At 37.5% G+C, this 12,505-nt stretch overlaps 1 protein-coding gene across 3 annotated transcripts in view; it reads left to right on the plus strand.

Annotated features, from left to right (window-relative positions):
* The window catches only part of HGSNAT (heparan-alpha-glucosaminide N-acetyltransferase), a 42,104-nt gene that overhangs the window by 26,030 nt on the left and 3,569 nt on the right, over positions 1–12,505 (plus strand). Inside the window, exons 11-16 of one of the 3 annotated variants that reach the window (XM_074209066.1) lie at positions 974–1,089; positions 4,209–4,274; positions 4,360–4,481; positions 6,302–6,428; positions 8,327–8,413; positions 12,068–12,145. In XM_074209066.1, coding sequence (XP_074065167.1) covers positions 974–1,089; positions 4,209–4,274; positions 4,360–4,481; positions 6,302–6,428; positions 8,327–8,413; positions 12,068–12,145 — 596 coding nt within the window. The remainder of the gene's footprint in view (positions 1–973; positions 1,090–4,208; positions 4,275–4,359; positions 4,482–6,301; positions 6,429–8,326; positions 8,414–12,067; positions 12,146–12,505) is intronic. The other 2 variants (XM_074209067.1, XM_074209068.1) reach the window with 2 other exon arrangements.

Genomic DNA, 12,505 nt, shown 5'->3' on the forward strand with positions numbered 1-12,505 from the left:
AAATCATTTCTACATAACTAACAGAGAAAGTGGGATTTGAATAAATAAAAGAAAAAATACTGCACATTTTATGTGTTTTTGTGCACTAAGCACTGCAGAAACACAAATACAATAGCTCCACTAATTGTATAGAAACTCTTGTCCTCAGGGAGCTTATATTTTAATAGGAAGGGGCAACATTTGGGAAATATTTTGGTTTAGAGAATTAGGGAGATGAGTAGAACCATAAGAGAGGAAGTCGACTCATCTGTTTTGGTGGCAGCAGCAGTATGTATGTGATTATGATGTCCCAAATTCTCTATAAGTCTAGAATTGGGAGACTGCTAGGGAGAAGAGGGTAGGAGGTTTCAAGGAAAGGCAGACTTGTTCATCTTCATGTAAAGAGATAATAGGTGGAAGAAAAGGCTAGGATGGTTTAAGTGCCAAGTTAGACTTTATTTCTTATGCAAAGCTCTGCATTTGAGGTAACAGTGGGCATCCCAATGGCAATAGTTGGCAATCAGATATTTGGAATTAGAATTATAGGAATGAAACTTATAGAAGAGGTCAGGACCAGAGGGAAAGACTTGGGATTTAAATCTAATAGAGGTGAAAATTTTTTCCAAAGATCCATGATTTCATTAGTGTCATTGCCCTTTACTCAGCTGGAGGGCAGAAAAACTTTAAAGTAGGTGGCCACAGAGAGGCTTAGCTGGGAAACACAGTGGATAGAGCCCCAAATTTGGCCTCAGACCCTTAGGACTCATCAACCACAACAACTCACTTAAGAGCTGGGTCTGACCCAGATGCACCTGGTTTGATCTTAGATTCCTTATGACATGAGTCTAATAGACTCAGGCATGACCTCTGTGTCCATCTGCAAATGCTTCTATAGATCTATTCAACATATCCTTTGTAGGCTTCAGAAAAAAGGTACGGCCCTTGTATGAAAAGTGGTATTGTCGGCTAACAGTCTCATTTGTATTTCCTCCAGTGTCCTGGGAGAAGCTGCGCATCCCTGGGGTGCTTCAGCGTCTGGGATTGACCTACCTTGTGGTTGCAGTTTTAGAACTTCTCTTTGCTAAAGCCGTACCTGAAAACAGTACTTCGGTGAGAGCCTCGATTTTGAGAAAAGAATACCTTGGGATTCAGTTACAACTTTTTAAAAATTTTCTAAAATACTGAACTTAACACCAAATAAAATGATCACGTCCAGATAACAAAGAACAGAAGAAAAGGGATTGAACTGGAAAAGTGCAAATCTTCAAAAGTAGAACTTGCTTTTTTTCCCTTTTAATATTAAATTCAATGAATAATTTAAGTAAATACTAAGTTCAATGAACATAAAATTCAGTTCTCCCAAATCCTCTCTGCTCAGACTGAAAGAAAACTAAGACACTCCTTTCCCCCTTTAAAAAATAAATCAGATAGGAATAGTCAAGCAGAACAAACCCTATATTGGCCATGTCCAAAAATTGTGTCTCACAATGCATTTCTCCGTCACAAGTTCTATGCCATTTTTTGTGATTGGTCCTCTGGATTCGTGGTTCATCATTTTGTTGATCAGAGTTTTTAAGTCTTTCAAGATTGTTCTTGCTATGTTGTTATCATGAAAATTATTCTGACTCTGTTCACTTTACTCTTAATAATTTCACAAAAGCCTTCCAAGATTTGTGTGAAACTGTCCTTTTTGGCATTTCTTTTCTTTCTTTTTTGTTTTTTCTTTTTGCAAGACAATGGGGTTAAGTGTCTTGCCCAAGGTTCAGTCTCACAGAACCTTGTTCCTCTTTGTATTCTTCATTTTTGGTATAGAGAACTTGTGTTTATAATATGCTATTGACTATAAAAAGTTAGTTCAAGTCTTGCTGAGAGTTTGAGCTGCTAATAACCATATGAAAGACTACTCTAAATCACTAAAAAGCAGGCTAGGTAACAGGTGATAAAGTCTTTGACCAAGGCAATGCATGGGTGTTTGGGGGAGGGGGAAACAAAGGAAAATCCAAGGTGTCCCTCAGACCTATGTAGCTATTCTTCTGTAGGGACAGTAGATGAATGAATGGAGAAAAAGGGGACAGAGGTTGCTAAGAATCAATGTTTCAGGTAAACACTGATCAACTGTTGATCCTCTATATATGGCATCCCTCTCTAAGTGACCATACTTCTAAAGAATTTGAACCTAGAGGATTGAATCAGTCAGCTAGATGTGGTAATGGATAGAACTCTATTCTTGGAGTCAGGAATAGGAGAGTTTAAATGCCTTCTCAGTTATTTAACCTTTCTCTCAGCTCAGTTTTCCTCATTTGTAAAATGAAGACAGAGATCATACCTACCTCACAGGAGTGTTTTGGTGATCAAATAATAATTGTACAGGGTATGTAAACTTTAAAGAGCTAGGTTGATGTTGCTACCTCATCATCATTATGAGTATAATAATGACTGTTTTTATTGTTATACTTTTGCTAAAAGTGAAACCAGAAGACTTAAGGAAGTAGCTACTGATTCGAAAAATGACTCACGGGTCTTCTGTAGAGAGGCTAAATAATCAAAGGGCAGAGTTCATCACATGCTCATAGGCAGCAGGAAGCACCATTTCATAAGATCATCTTCCCTTGCAGTGCTCATGATAAGCATGAGAAAAAAAGGCCACTGCAGAAGAATTAGAACTCATACAGCTATAGCCACTATAGAGGATGAAAAAGTGGAGAAATTCTGTGAAGAGGTTTTCAGAATCCTCCAAACCAAGTCATCTTTTCTATTTTTGCCCAGTGACTTCAGCCCAGAGATGAACACAGACAGGGAAAGAAGCAGAATAACATCTCTCATCTTCATAGTTACTTTCTTAAATCAGTAGAATAGTTTAAATTGCATTTGGCTACTTGGACAAGCCATCTCCCTCCAGAAAATGATTGCAATCTCAATTTTGGTGGAAATATTTATTTGTTTTCTTTTGATTTTGATGGTCCTGATCATTATTTTAAAGTCAATCAATCAGTCACCAGGCATTTATAGAGAGCTTAGCATGTGGCAAGCATTTAAAGGTTCATTCTTTTATTATTTTCCTCCTTCCCCCTTGTTAGCAGATTTAACAACTTATTCCAGATTTTCTTGGTTCTTCCCATGATGTTTTTTTTTTTAACATTTACAAATAATATCAGTTAGCTTTAATTTTGCAAAATGCTTTAGAAAAGTTGATCTTTGCCACAATCTTGACGATACTTTCTGTTAGTATACCCTTTTTATAGATGAGGAAACAAAGGTTGAGAAGAAAGGTGCCCTGCCTAGAGCCACACAACTGGTAGAGGTCTAGGTGGGGACCAAGTCCAGGGCTCTCTTCATTGTTCCACAATTTATGCATTCAGATGGGTTTATTAACGATTCCCACTCCTCTTCTGCCTGTCTTGAGACAGCTGGGGGCCAGTCAGAGCTCTGGGCTTTGGAGTCAGGAAGACCTGTTTCAAACATTTCTCAGCTGTGTGATCCTAGGCAAGTCTTTTAACCTCAGTTTCCCCAAACTGTAAATGAAGATAATAATAGTATTGCCTTCCCAGGGTTGTTGTGAGGACAAGATGAGATAAATTGTAAAAGGCTTTATAAATTATGTCAGTGCTAGTTATTATAATCTTGTCAGCTACATAACTGTTCTCATTTCACACTGAAATTATCTGACTCTGTTTTCAGATCATTACAGGAGTTAGGCACCAGTCACTCAACCCCCTCAGCACCTCCAGACCATTAGATTCTTTACATTTTTTGATACCTGCCATCTGCTTTAGTGGAGGGAGTTTCTCTACTGAATATTCCCTTCACTGATAAAATCACAGCCTTTGAGAGTGAGAACTCTGCTTTTCCATAGGAAATGGATCTAACCCAGTATTGGTTTGTGAATTATTATAAGCAGCAGTCACAGTGGTCTTTACTCTGTCTCCACCAGCCCTCTCCCTGCCCTCTCCTTTTGCTAGGAATATTTTGTGGGAATTTAGTCATAGTGTTGTAATATTTTAACTTGCTAGTGTGGCTAAATATTCTGCAACCTATATCATGGTTTAAGTGCATTATTTAATTGTGTCATTTCATTTAGGAAATTCTAAACTATATGCTGGAAGCTAGAATAACACTGAAGACTATTAAATAAAGCCTGCTACAGAGTTCTTGGAAATTATTGATTTCTCTTAATTAATGTTTTCATTGTTTCTTTTTTCTTTTTTGGTTTTAATTGTGATTCTTCATAGGAGAACAAACAACTTGGAACCCACGGGAATTCATCTCTCATTTTTCCTTCAACATCCCAAAAGAAGGTCTGTGCTTGTTAGGGCATTTGCCTGGAATATTGTACAAAAACTCATTTGCCATTTCTCTTCCTTTATACGCCCTTTACAATAGGAGAGGCCCTGTTCTTCTTTCCAGGATATCATCTCCTACTGGCCCCAGTGGATTTTCATTCTGATGCTGGAAGCCATTTGGGTGTGTGTGACCTTCTTGTTACCAGTTCCTGGCTGTCCCACGTGAGTAAATACTCTCCTTACTTTTTATAGAAGTTAAAGAGGAGAGGCAGTGCTGCCAGGTGGGTGGAGAGGCCTGACCTTGGCCTTGGGAGGAAGTCTGGAGTTGTCTCCTCTTTCTGATACTTGTCAGCTGTGTGACCCTGGACAAATCTCTTACCTTTCTGAGCCCCAGGGTCTCATCTGTAAAATGAGGAGAATAGTAATAGTAGTAGTAGTGAAGCTTTGCATTATTAGCTCAAATTAGAAAGCACGTCCTCTAAGGAGCAACATGAATGCAGCTTTTGTCCTTACCACGATAGCAGTTTTTTCCTGTGTCTTAGGATCTTTATCCATCAGAGCTGTTTTTGGTTAAGCGATTCATTCTTCTCCCAAATGCCTACCACATAAAGGGCCTAAGGGGAGAGAGAGGGTCCTGAGAAATGTTTCAGTTTTCCAGCTGCCAGTTGGACTGGGAATTGTCAGCTTTAATAATTGTCTATTTCTGAACAGCAAAGGCCTCCTTCACAGGCCTCTCCTGACACTTCCAGTTGTTGACGCTCACCATTTCTTCCCCCATTTAAATCACCTTGAAATTTTTTTTAAGGCAATCAGGGTTAAGTGCCTTGCCCAGGGTCACACAACTGTCAAGTATCAGGCTGGATTTGAACTCAGGTCCTCTTGTCTCCAGAGTGTTTGCTCCATCCATTGCACCACCTGGCTTCCCCAAAGTACTTTGAATTTACTTATCCTTGTACATGTTATACTTTTGGGGGGGTGGGGTCCTCTTTCTGTTTTTATCTTTGGTCCATCAGCGTTTGGTATCTAATAATTGCTTAATAAATGTTCCTTGAGGGCGGCTATGTGGCACAGTGGATAAAGCACCAGCCCTGGAGTCAGGAGTACCTGGGTTCAAATCTGGTTTCAGACACTTAATAATTACCTAGCTGTGTGGCCTTAGGCAAGCCACTTAAACCATTTGCCTTGCAAAAACCTAAAAAAAAACACAAACCAAAAAAAATAAATGTTCCTTGAATTGTTGATCTGAAATAATATAAACCTGATTCCTAAGCTCCTATGATGGAAGAAAACTTCAGTCAGTTAGCTGGCACTCCTTAAGACCTGCTAGGTGCCGTCAAAGACAGTGCCGTGTGTGGATCTAGAAATGTATGTATCCACTCATATCTGTAAATGTATATAGCTGTGTAGATAAGTAGATCTGTACACACACACACACACACACACACACACACACACACACACACACACACACACACACATCTCTTATAGAATATAAGCTCCTTGAGGACCAAATTGCTCCATTTTTCTTTGTCTACTTCACTATATTTATATACTCACAAATACTCAAGAGATATTCAAGATAATTTGATACGAAGGAATCAGAAAAGTCTTCGTGGAAAAGGTAGTGTATAAGTTGCCATTTGGAGGAAATCAAGTGTTTTGAGAGGCAGAGGAAGGAGGGGTACATTCCAAACTTGGTGAGAGAAGTTGAAGTATTGTGTAAGGAACTGCATGAACACTAGACACACTTCACGCTCGAAGGAAATCATAGATTTAGAGGTGGAAGTGATCTTAGAAATTGTCCAGCCCAATCCCACTCAGTTTACGTATGGGGAAATTGAGGCTAAGGCAGTAGGTAAGCCAGTCTACAAAGGTTTATATTCATACATAATTTATCTCATTAAGAAGTTTCATAAGTTTATTGTTTATTATGAATTCTAAAGTTTCAAAAATTATTTAATATGAATTATTTCTTTTATAAATTTATTAATTATGGATTTATGAGGTTTCATAAAGTAAGAATTTGTTTTAATCATCTCTAGGGGTTACCTTGGCCCTGGTGGCATTGGAGACTTTGGAAAATACCCGAATTGTACTGGAGGAGCTGCCGGCTACATTGATCGTTTACTTCTGGGAGAAGACCACATTTACCAACATCCATCTCCTAATGTGAGTAAAATTAACCCATCCTTGTGAAAGGGTGCAGTGTTTTCTTAAAGTAGGTTTTTCTTAAACTAAAGTAGGTTAATACATATATGATCTGTATACTGTTGTCTTAAATCCACAGGAAGTTTAATCACTGTGATCTTTGGGGTCCTTTCTGAGACTTTTTTTTGATTGATACTTAGTCTTGGAATACCATGCACTTTTCAAAAACATCTTATTTTTGTTGATACCTTTGTTTTTTTAATATCACCTCATGAAATGTATTCCTGCTCTTGCCTCTACCAAAAAAGTCAAACCTTGTAACAAAAATTAAGGGAAAAAAAAGAAATGGGGGGGGGGATAAGTCAATAAAATTGACCAACCGTCATCTATGTCTGACAATGTTTCATACCTATAAAAGCTCACCTTTGCAGAGAGGGAAGGGAGATGCATTTTCTCATCTATACTTTTTTTTTTTGGCAAGGCAGTAGAGTTAAGTGATTTGCTCAAGATCACACAGCTAGGTAATTATTAAGTGTCTGAGGCTAGATTTAAACTCAGGTTCTCCTGACTCCAGGACCAGTGCGCTTTCCACTGCATCACCTAGCTGCCTCCTCATCTATACTTGGAAGATATGCTTAGTTATTGTATTTCAATGGTTCAGTTTAATTTTTTTTCATTATTTCAAATTTTTAGGCCTTTGCTTACTCGCTTTGCATCAATTTTTATCTTTCTCTGTTCTTCTAGATTTAGCCCAGTCATCATTTTTAATAACATTCTTACTTTTCTTATATTCACACACCATTCTTTTTTTTAGCACTTTCTCAATTGATGGAGCAACCAGGTGGTACAATGCCAGACCTGGAGTCAGGAAGACTTGAGTTCAAATGTGAACTCAGATATTTACTGGTTGTGTGACCCTGGCCAAGTCACTTTGTCTGCCTCAGTTTCCTCAAATGTGAAGAAACTACTCCAAATGCAGTCATGAAAGTTGAACAAGACTGAAATGACTGACCAATAATAATAAATGAGCTAAACTTTATAAACAGTTCTTTCCCACTACACAAAATGCTTCTGTAAATATTATGATGTGTATATAGAAGGAGACTTTCTTTTTGTCATTGATGATCTTGGGGAATGTGCCTAAGTGATGGGATCTCTGAGTTAGATGTTTTAGTTGGATTTTAAGCTTAATTTCAAACTACTCTCCAAAGTGGTTGGGTGTGATTAACAGCTTTCCCAGTTGTATACTAGTATATGTGTCTTTTTATTCCCTTCTGTTAGTGCTTTTTTCCCTTCTTTTTGTCATCTTTGCCAATTTGCTGCTTATGAGGTGAATTCTCATAATTTTTCAGATTTTTTTATTTCCCTTTTTAGGGAAATAAACTGATTAGCAATTTTCATTTCGGTTTTTTTTTTTTAAGGTTTTTGCAAGGCAAATAGGGTTAAGTGGCTTGCCCAAGGCCACACAGCTAGGTAATTATTAAGCGTCTGAGGTCAGATTTGAACCCAGGTACTCCTGACTCCAAGGCTGTTGCTTTGTCCACTGCGCCACCTAGCCACCCCTGAACAACTGTTCTTAAAAAGAAATGAGGGGTGGCTAGGTGGCGCAGTGGACAAAGCACCAGCCTTGGAGTCAGGAGTACCTGGGTTCAAATCCGGTCTCAGACGCTTAATAATTACCTAGCTGTGTGGCCTTGGGCAAGCCACTTAACCCCATTTGCCTTGCAAAAAACCTTTAAAAAAAACAGTCGTTCACTCCTTGGATTTGGATATAGCTTCTGTCCATCCGGGTTGTGACTCCTGTGTTAATTTCCTCTAGATATTAGATATCAGACCTTCCACAAGGATGTTGAGAAAGACTCTTCTGATGTGCTCAGCCTGTCTTCATCATTAATTTTCTTCCTTTCTTCCTTCTCTAGGTGCTCTACCACACCAAAGTGGCTTATGATCCAGAAGGACTCTTGGGAACTATCAACTCAATTGTGATGGCATTTTTAGGAGTGCAGGTAGTGTTTTTCTTTAGAATATTATTTTCTTCCAAAATAATACACTTCAAATGAACCAAAACAAACCATAACGAATTCCCAGGAAGCTTCCCCCCACCAAAGATGCCTTTCTTATGTATTTTGAAAATCCTATTTAATATTTATTCTTTTAATTGAAATGATATACCCTGAGGGCAGTGAAGTAGCACAGTGGATAGAGCACTGGTCTTGGAGTCAGGAGGAAGGGAGTTGGAATCTGGACTCAGACACTTGATACCTATATCTGTATGACCTTGGGCAAGTCACTGAACTCTGATGACCTTGCATCCAGGTCCATCCTCACCCATTCTGATTCATTTCTGGCCACTGGATCCAGATGGTTCAGAGGAGAAAGTGAGGCTGGTGACTTAGCACAGCATTCCCTCACTCAAATCCAATTCATGTGCTTGACATGACATCACCTCAGTGATGTCATGGTCTTTTTTTTTAACTTTGAAGATTTTATTTTGAGTTTCACAATTTTTCCCCTAATCTTGTTTCCCCCCTCCCCCCCAGAAGGTAGTCTGTTAGTATTTACATAGTTTCCATGGTATACATTGATGCAACTTGAATGTGATGAGAGAGAAATCATATCCTTAAGGAAGAAAAATAAAGTATAAGAGATAGCAAAATTACATAATAAAATAACGGTTCCCCCCCCCCCCCCCAATTGAAGGTAATAATAGTCTTTGGTCTTTTGTCATGGTTTTCTTCAAGAACAAAGGGCAAAACATCATCATCATCATCAAAGTCTTCAACATCCTTTTTCAGGACAGGTGGGTGGGGTTAAATGTGGTTTTAGGTTTTCAAAAGTATAAGAAATTCCTAGGGTGGAAACTCCCTCTACTGGTAGAGATTCATAATTCATCTATTATTTAAAGTCAGAATTATCTAGGCCAGCAGGACATTTAGTGATTTAATAATGTTAAATAATAATAATAATAATAGCATTTCTATAATATTTTAATGTTTGCAGAGTATCTTACAAATATCTCATCATTACAACAACCCTGAAATTTGGTGTCATTCTTATCTCCCTGTTACAGAACAGGAAACTGAGGTAGACAGGCAGTTAAATAATTTGTCCAGGGTCACATAGCTAGTAAGTGTCTGAAGTTCTATTTGATCTCATGTCTCCCTGATCTCAGGTGCAGTTCTTTATCCACTGCATCACCTCTTGACTGCTTTGACTTAACCTCGGTCACGCAACTAGTAGATCTCCAAGACAGCACTTGAACCTGAGTCTTTTGACTCTAGGCTCAGCCATTAAACCACCATCCTATGCTGTCTCCATAATGTGCCAAATGGCTTCCATATTCACTTTATTTTAGGAGGCCATCGAAGTGACTTTCCCATGGTAACACAGTTAGTAAATGACTGAGATGAGATTTGAACTCAGTTTTTCCTGATTCCAGGACTGGTTGGTAATGTCCATTGCATCAACCAATTGTCCCTACGTATTTATTCATTCATTCATTCATTCATTCATTTATTTTTTCCTACATATTTATTTATTTATTAATTATTATTATTATTATTATTACTATTTTTTTTGCTAGGCAATGGGGTTAAGTGGCTTGCCCAAGGCCACACAGCTAGGTAATTATTAAGTGTCTGAGGTCCGATTTGAACTCAGGTACTCCTGACTTCAGGGCCGGTTCTCTATCTACTGCGCCACCTAGCTGCCCTCTACATATTTATTTAAAACAATTCTTTGAAGTTTTTTTTCTGATCCTGAACCATAAAGTACTAAACAAAATACTGTCAAGTGAACAAAATTCAGAAATTACTGAGATATGTGTTACATAAGCACTAAAAATTTTAATGTCACTATTGAATTTTGCATAACCTATAAAAACTTGTCATAGACGTAAAGTTAATTCCATTGATATCTGGACAGATCATTTCCCAGCCATTGGGTTTTGGTGATAACTAGATCAGACAATAATTCATGTCATTAGATATGTTTCTGGGAGATCATCTCCTCTGAGCTTAACTTTCCCTCAGTGATCTCCTTCACTAGTCTAGGGATGTCCCTATAGCTTTGTCCTGGTTTTTCTTTGCTCTCTCCATTCTTCCCCTTGTTGGCCTCCTCTACTTCCTATGGCTTCAGTTATCAACTCTGTGAAGATGCCTCTTGACCTACATAGCCATCCTCTAATCTCTGCCTTGAGCCTGCTAGATATTACCTGGCCATCATCATATATGGTGGTCTCACTGTCACTTCCTCTCTAAAGTTGGACTCATTTTCCCAATCTAAAACTGTCTTCTTTCTTTTGAAGCCACTAAGATCCTCCTCATCACCCAATTCAGTCATCTTAGACTCCTTTTTATTTCACCTCTACCATCCTATGGTTATAATATCCTACTATCCCAACAGCTTCTTTCTATTTCAGTTGCCTTCATCCTAAAAAGCTTCATTAAAACTTCATTGTTCTGTTAACCTTATTATGTAATTTTGCTATCTCTTATATTTTATTTTATTTTTTCCTTGAGGATTATGATTTTTCTCTCAACACATTCAGTTTAGATCAGTGTATACCATGGAAACAATTGTAAAGACTAACAGACTGCCTTCTGTGGGGGTGGGGGGAAAATTGTAAAAAATCCCAAAATAAATAGATAAAAGGAAAAAACCTTCATTGTTTCTTGCCTAGACAACTGCAATAACTTTTCTTCCCAATTAATTAAGATTTATTTTCTTTAGCATAATATTTTATGCAGTATTGTTTCCACATGTTTTATTTTCTTGTTTTGGGGAAATTCTTATCTATATCAGGGGTTCTTAACCTTTTTTTTTTGTCTGATTAAAACTCATGGACCCCTTCACGGAATCATGTTTTTTCAGTGTATAAAAAAAACACCCAAGATAACAAAGGATATTTGAAATATACTTCTCAGAATTTTAAAATAATGATAATAGCAACTAGCATTTTTATAGCACCTAGTTTTTAAAGCACTATACAAGCCCAGGTTATGAACAGGGGTTCTTTAGGCCTCTTAGACTCCATCCTCTGGTGAATGCTGCCCCACATCCTGAGAAACTGGTGATCAACTCAGAACCAATTGAGATATACATTATTTATTTTATATCATAAATAAAGGGCATTTTATAGACTCCATTGTTTTAAGAAATAAAAGGAAATTACAGTTATTCCTTCCACATTGTGACTTTCCCTACTGTGGTTTTGATATATTGTGGGTCAGCATAAGAAATTAAATGGGAATATTTATGAATTTTTCAGAAACCACTGATGACATGCAAAGTCTAGCAGCAACACAGAAAAAGTTTAGAAACTCAGAAATAAAATATAGTGTTATATTATCAATATTCCATATAAAAATTCAGACTTTTTCTGATATAAAGGGAGGGCTAACCCTGGAATGTTAAGAGATAATTACATATGTCAGTGCTGTTTTGGTCAGTGTGATAACAGTCAGAAAGAGGCCCAACTGGAGAATCAGAAGGCTTGGGTTCTTGTTATTCCAGAGATAAGAATGACCAAGACCCCTTCCTTCCTCTCAGAGTTGTTCTAAGGCTCACTGGGGATCATGTATGTGAGGGGATTCTGGTAAATCCTAGGTTAGAGCTTTATAACAAATGAGCAGAGTCATTAGTGATGGTTTCTTTTTTAGGCTGGAAAAATCCTCTTGTTTTACAAAGACCAACCCAAACAGATTATGCTTCGGTTCCTTCTGTGGAGTGCCATGTTGGTGAGTGATTGATTCATTACTATCATTTGTTTTCTTCAATGTTCAAAAGGACCACAATTTAAGAATACATTAAAGGACCAAACTGTGGCCAGTGACTGATGCTGGGTCCTTTTTTAAATCTGTGAGACAGAAAATAGATAAGATAAAAGTTTTTATTTCAAATTAAAATAAAAATTTTTCATCAATTAAGGCACTTATATTTGTGAAATTAATAGTAATGTGAAAATAATTAGGAGTGCCATTTTTTTTTAAAGAGTCAGAAGGCTTTTGGGTCTTGAAGCTTCTACCACTAATACATATATATATATATATATATATATATATATATATATATATATATATATATATATGCAAATCCTT

This window comes from Macrotis lagotis, chromosome 1 (genome assembly GCF_037893015.1).
Source record: "Macrotis lagotis isolate mMagLag1 chromosome 1, bilby.v1.9.chrom.fasta, whole genome shotgun sequence".
NCBI lineage: Eukaryota > Metazoa > Chordata > Mammalia > Peramelemorphia > Peramelidae > Macrotis > Macrotis lagotis.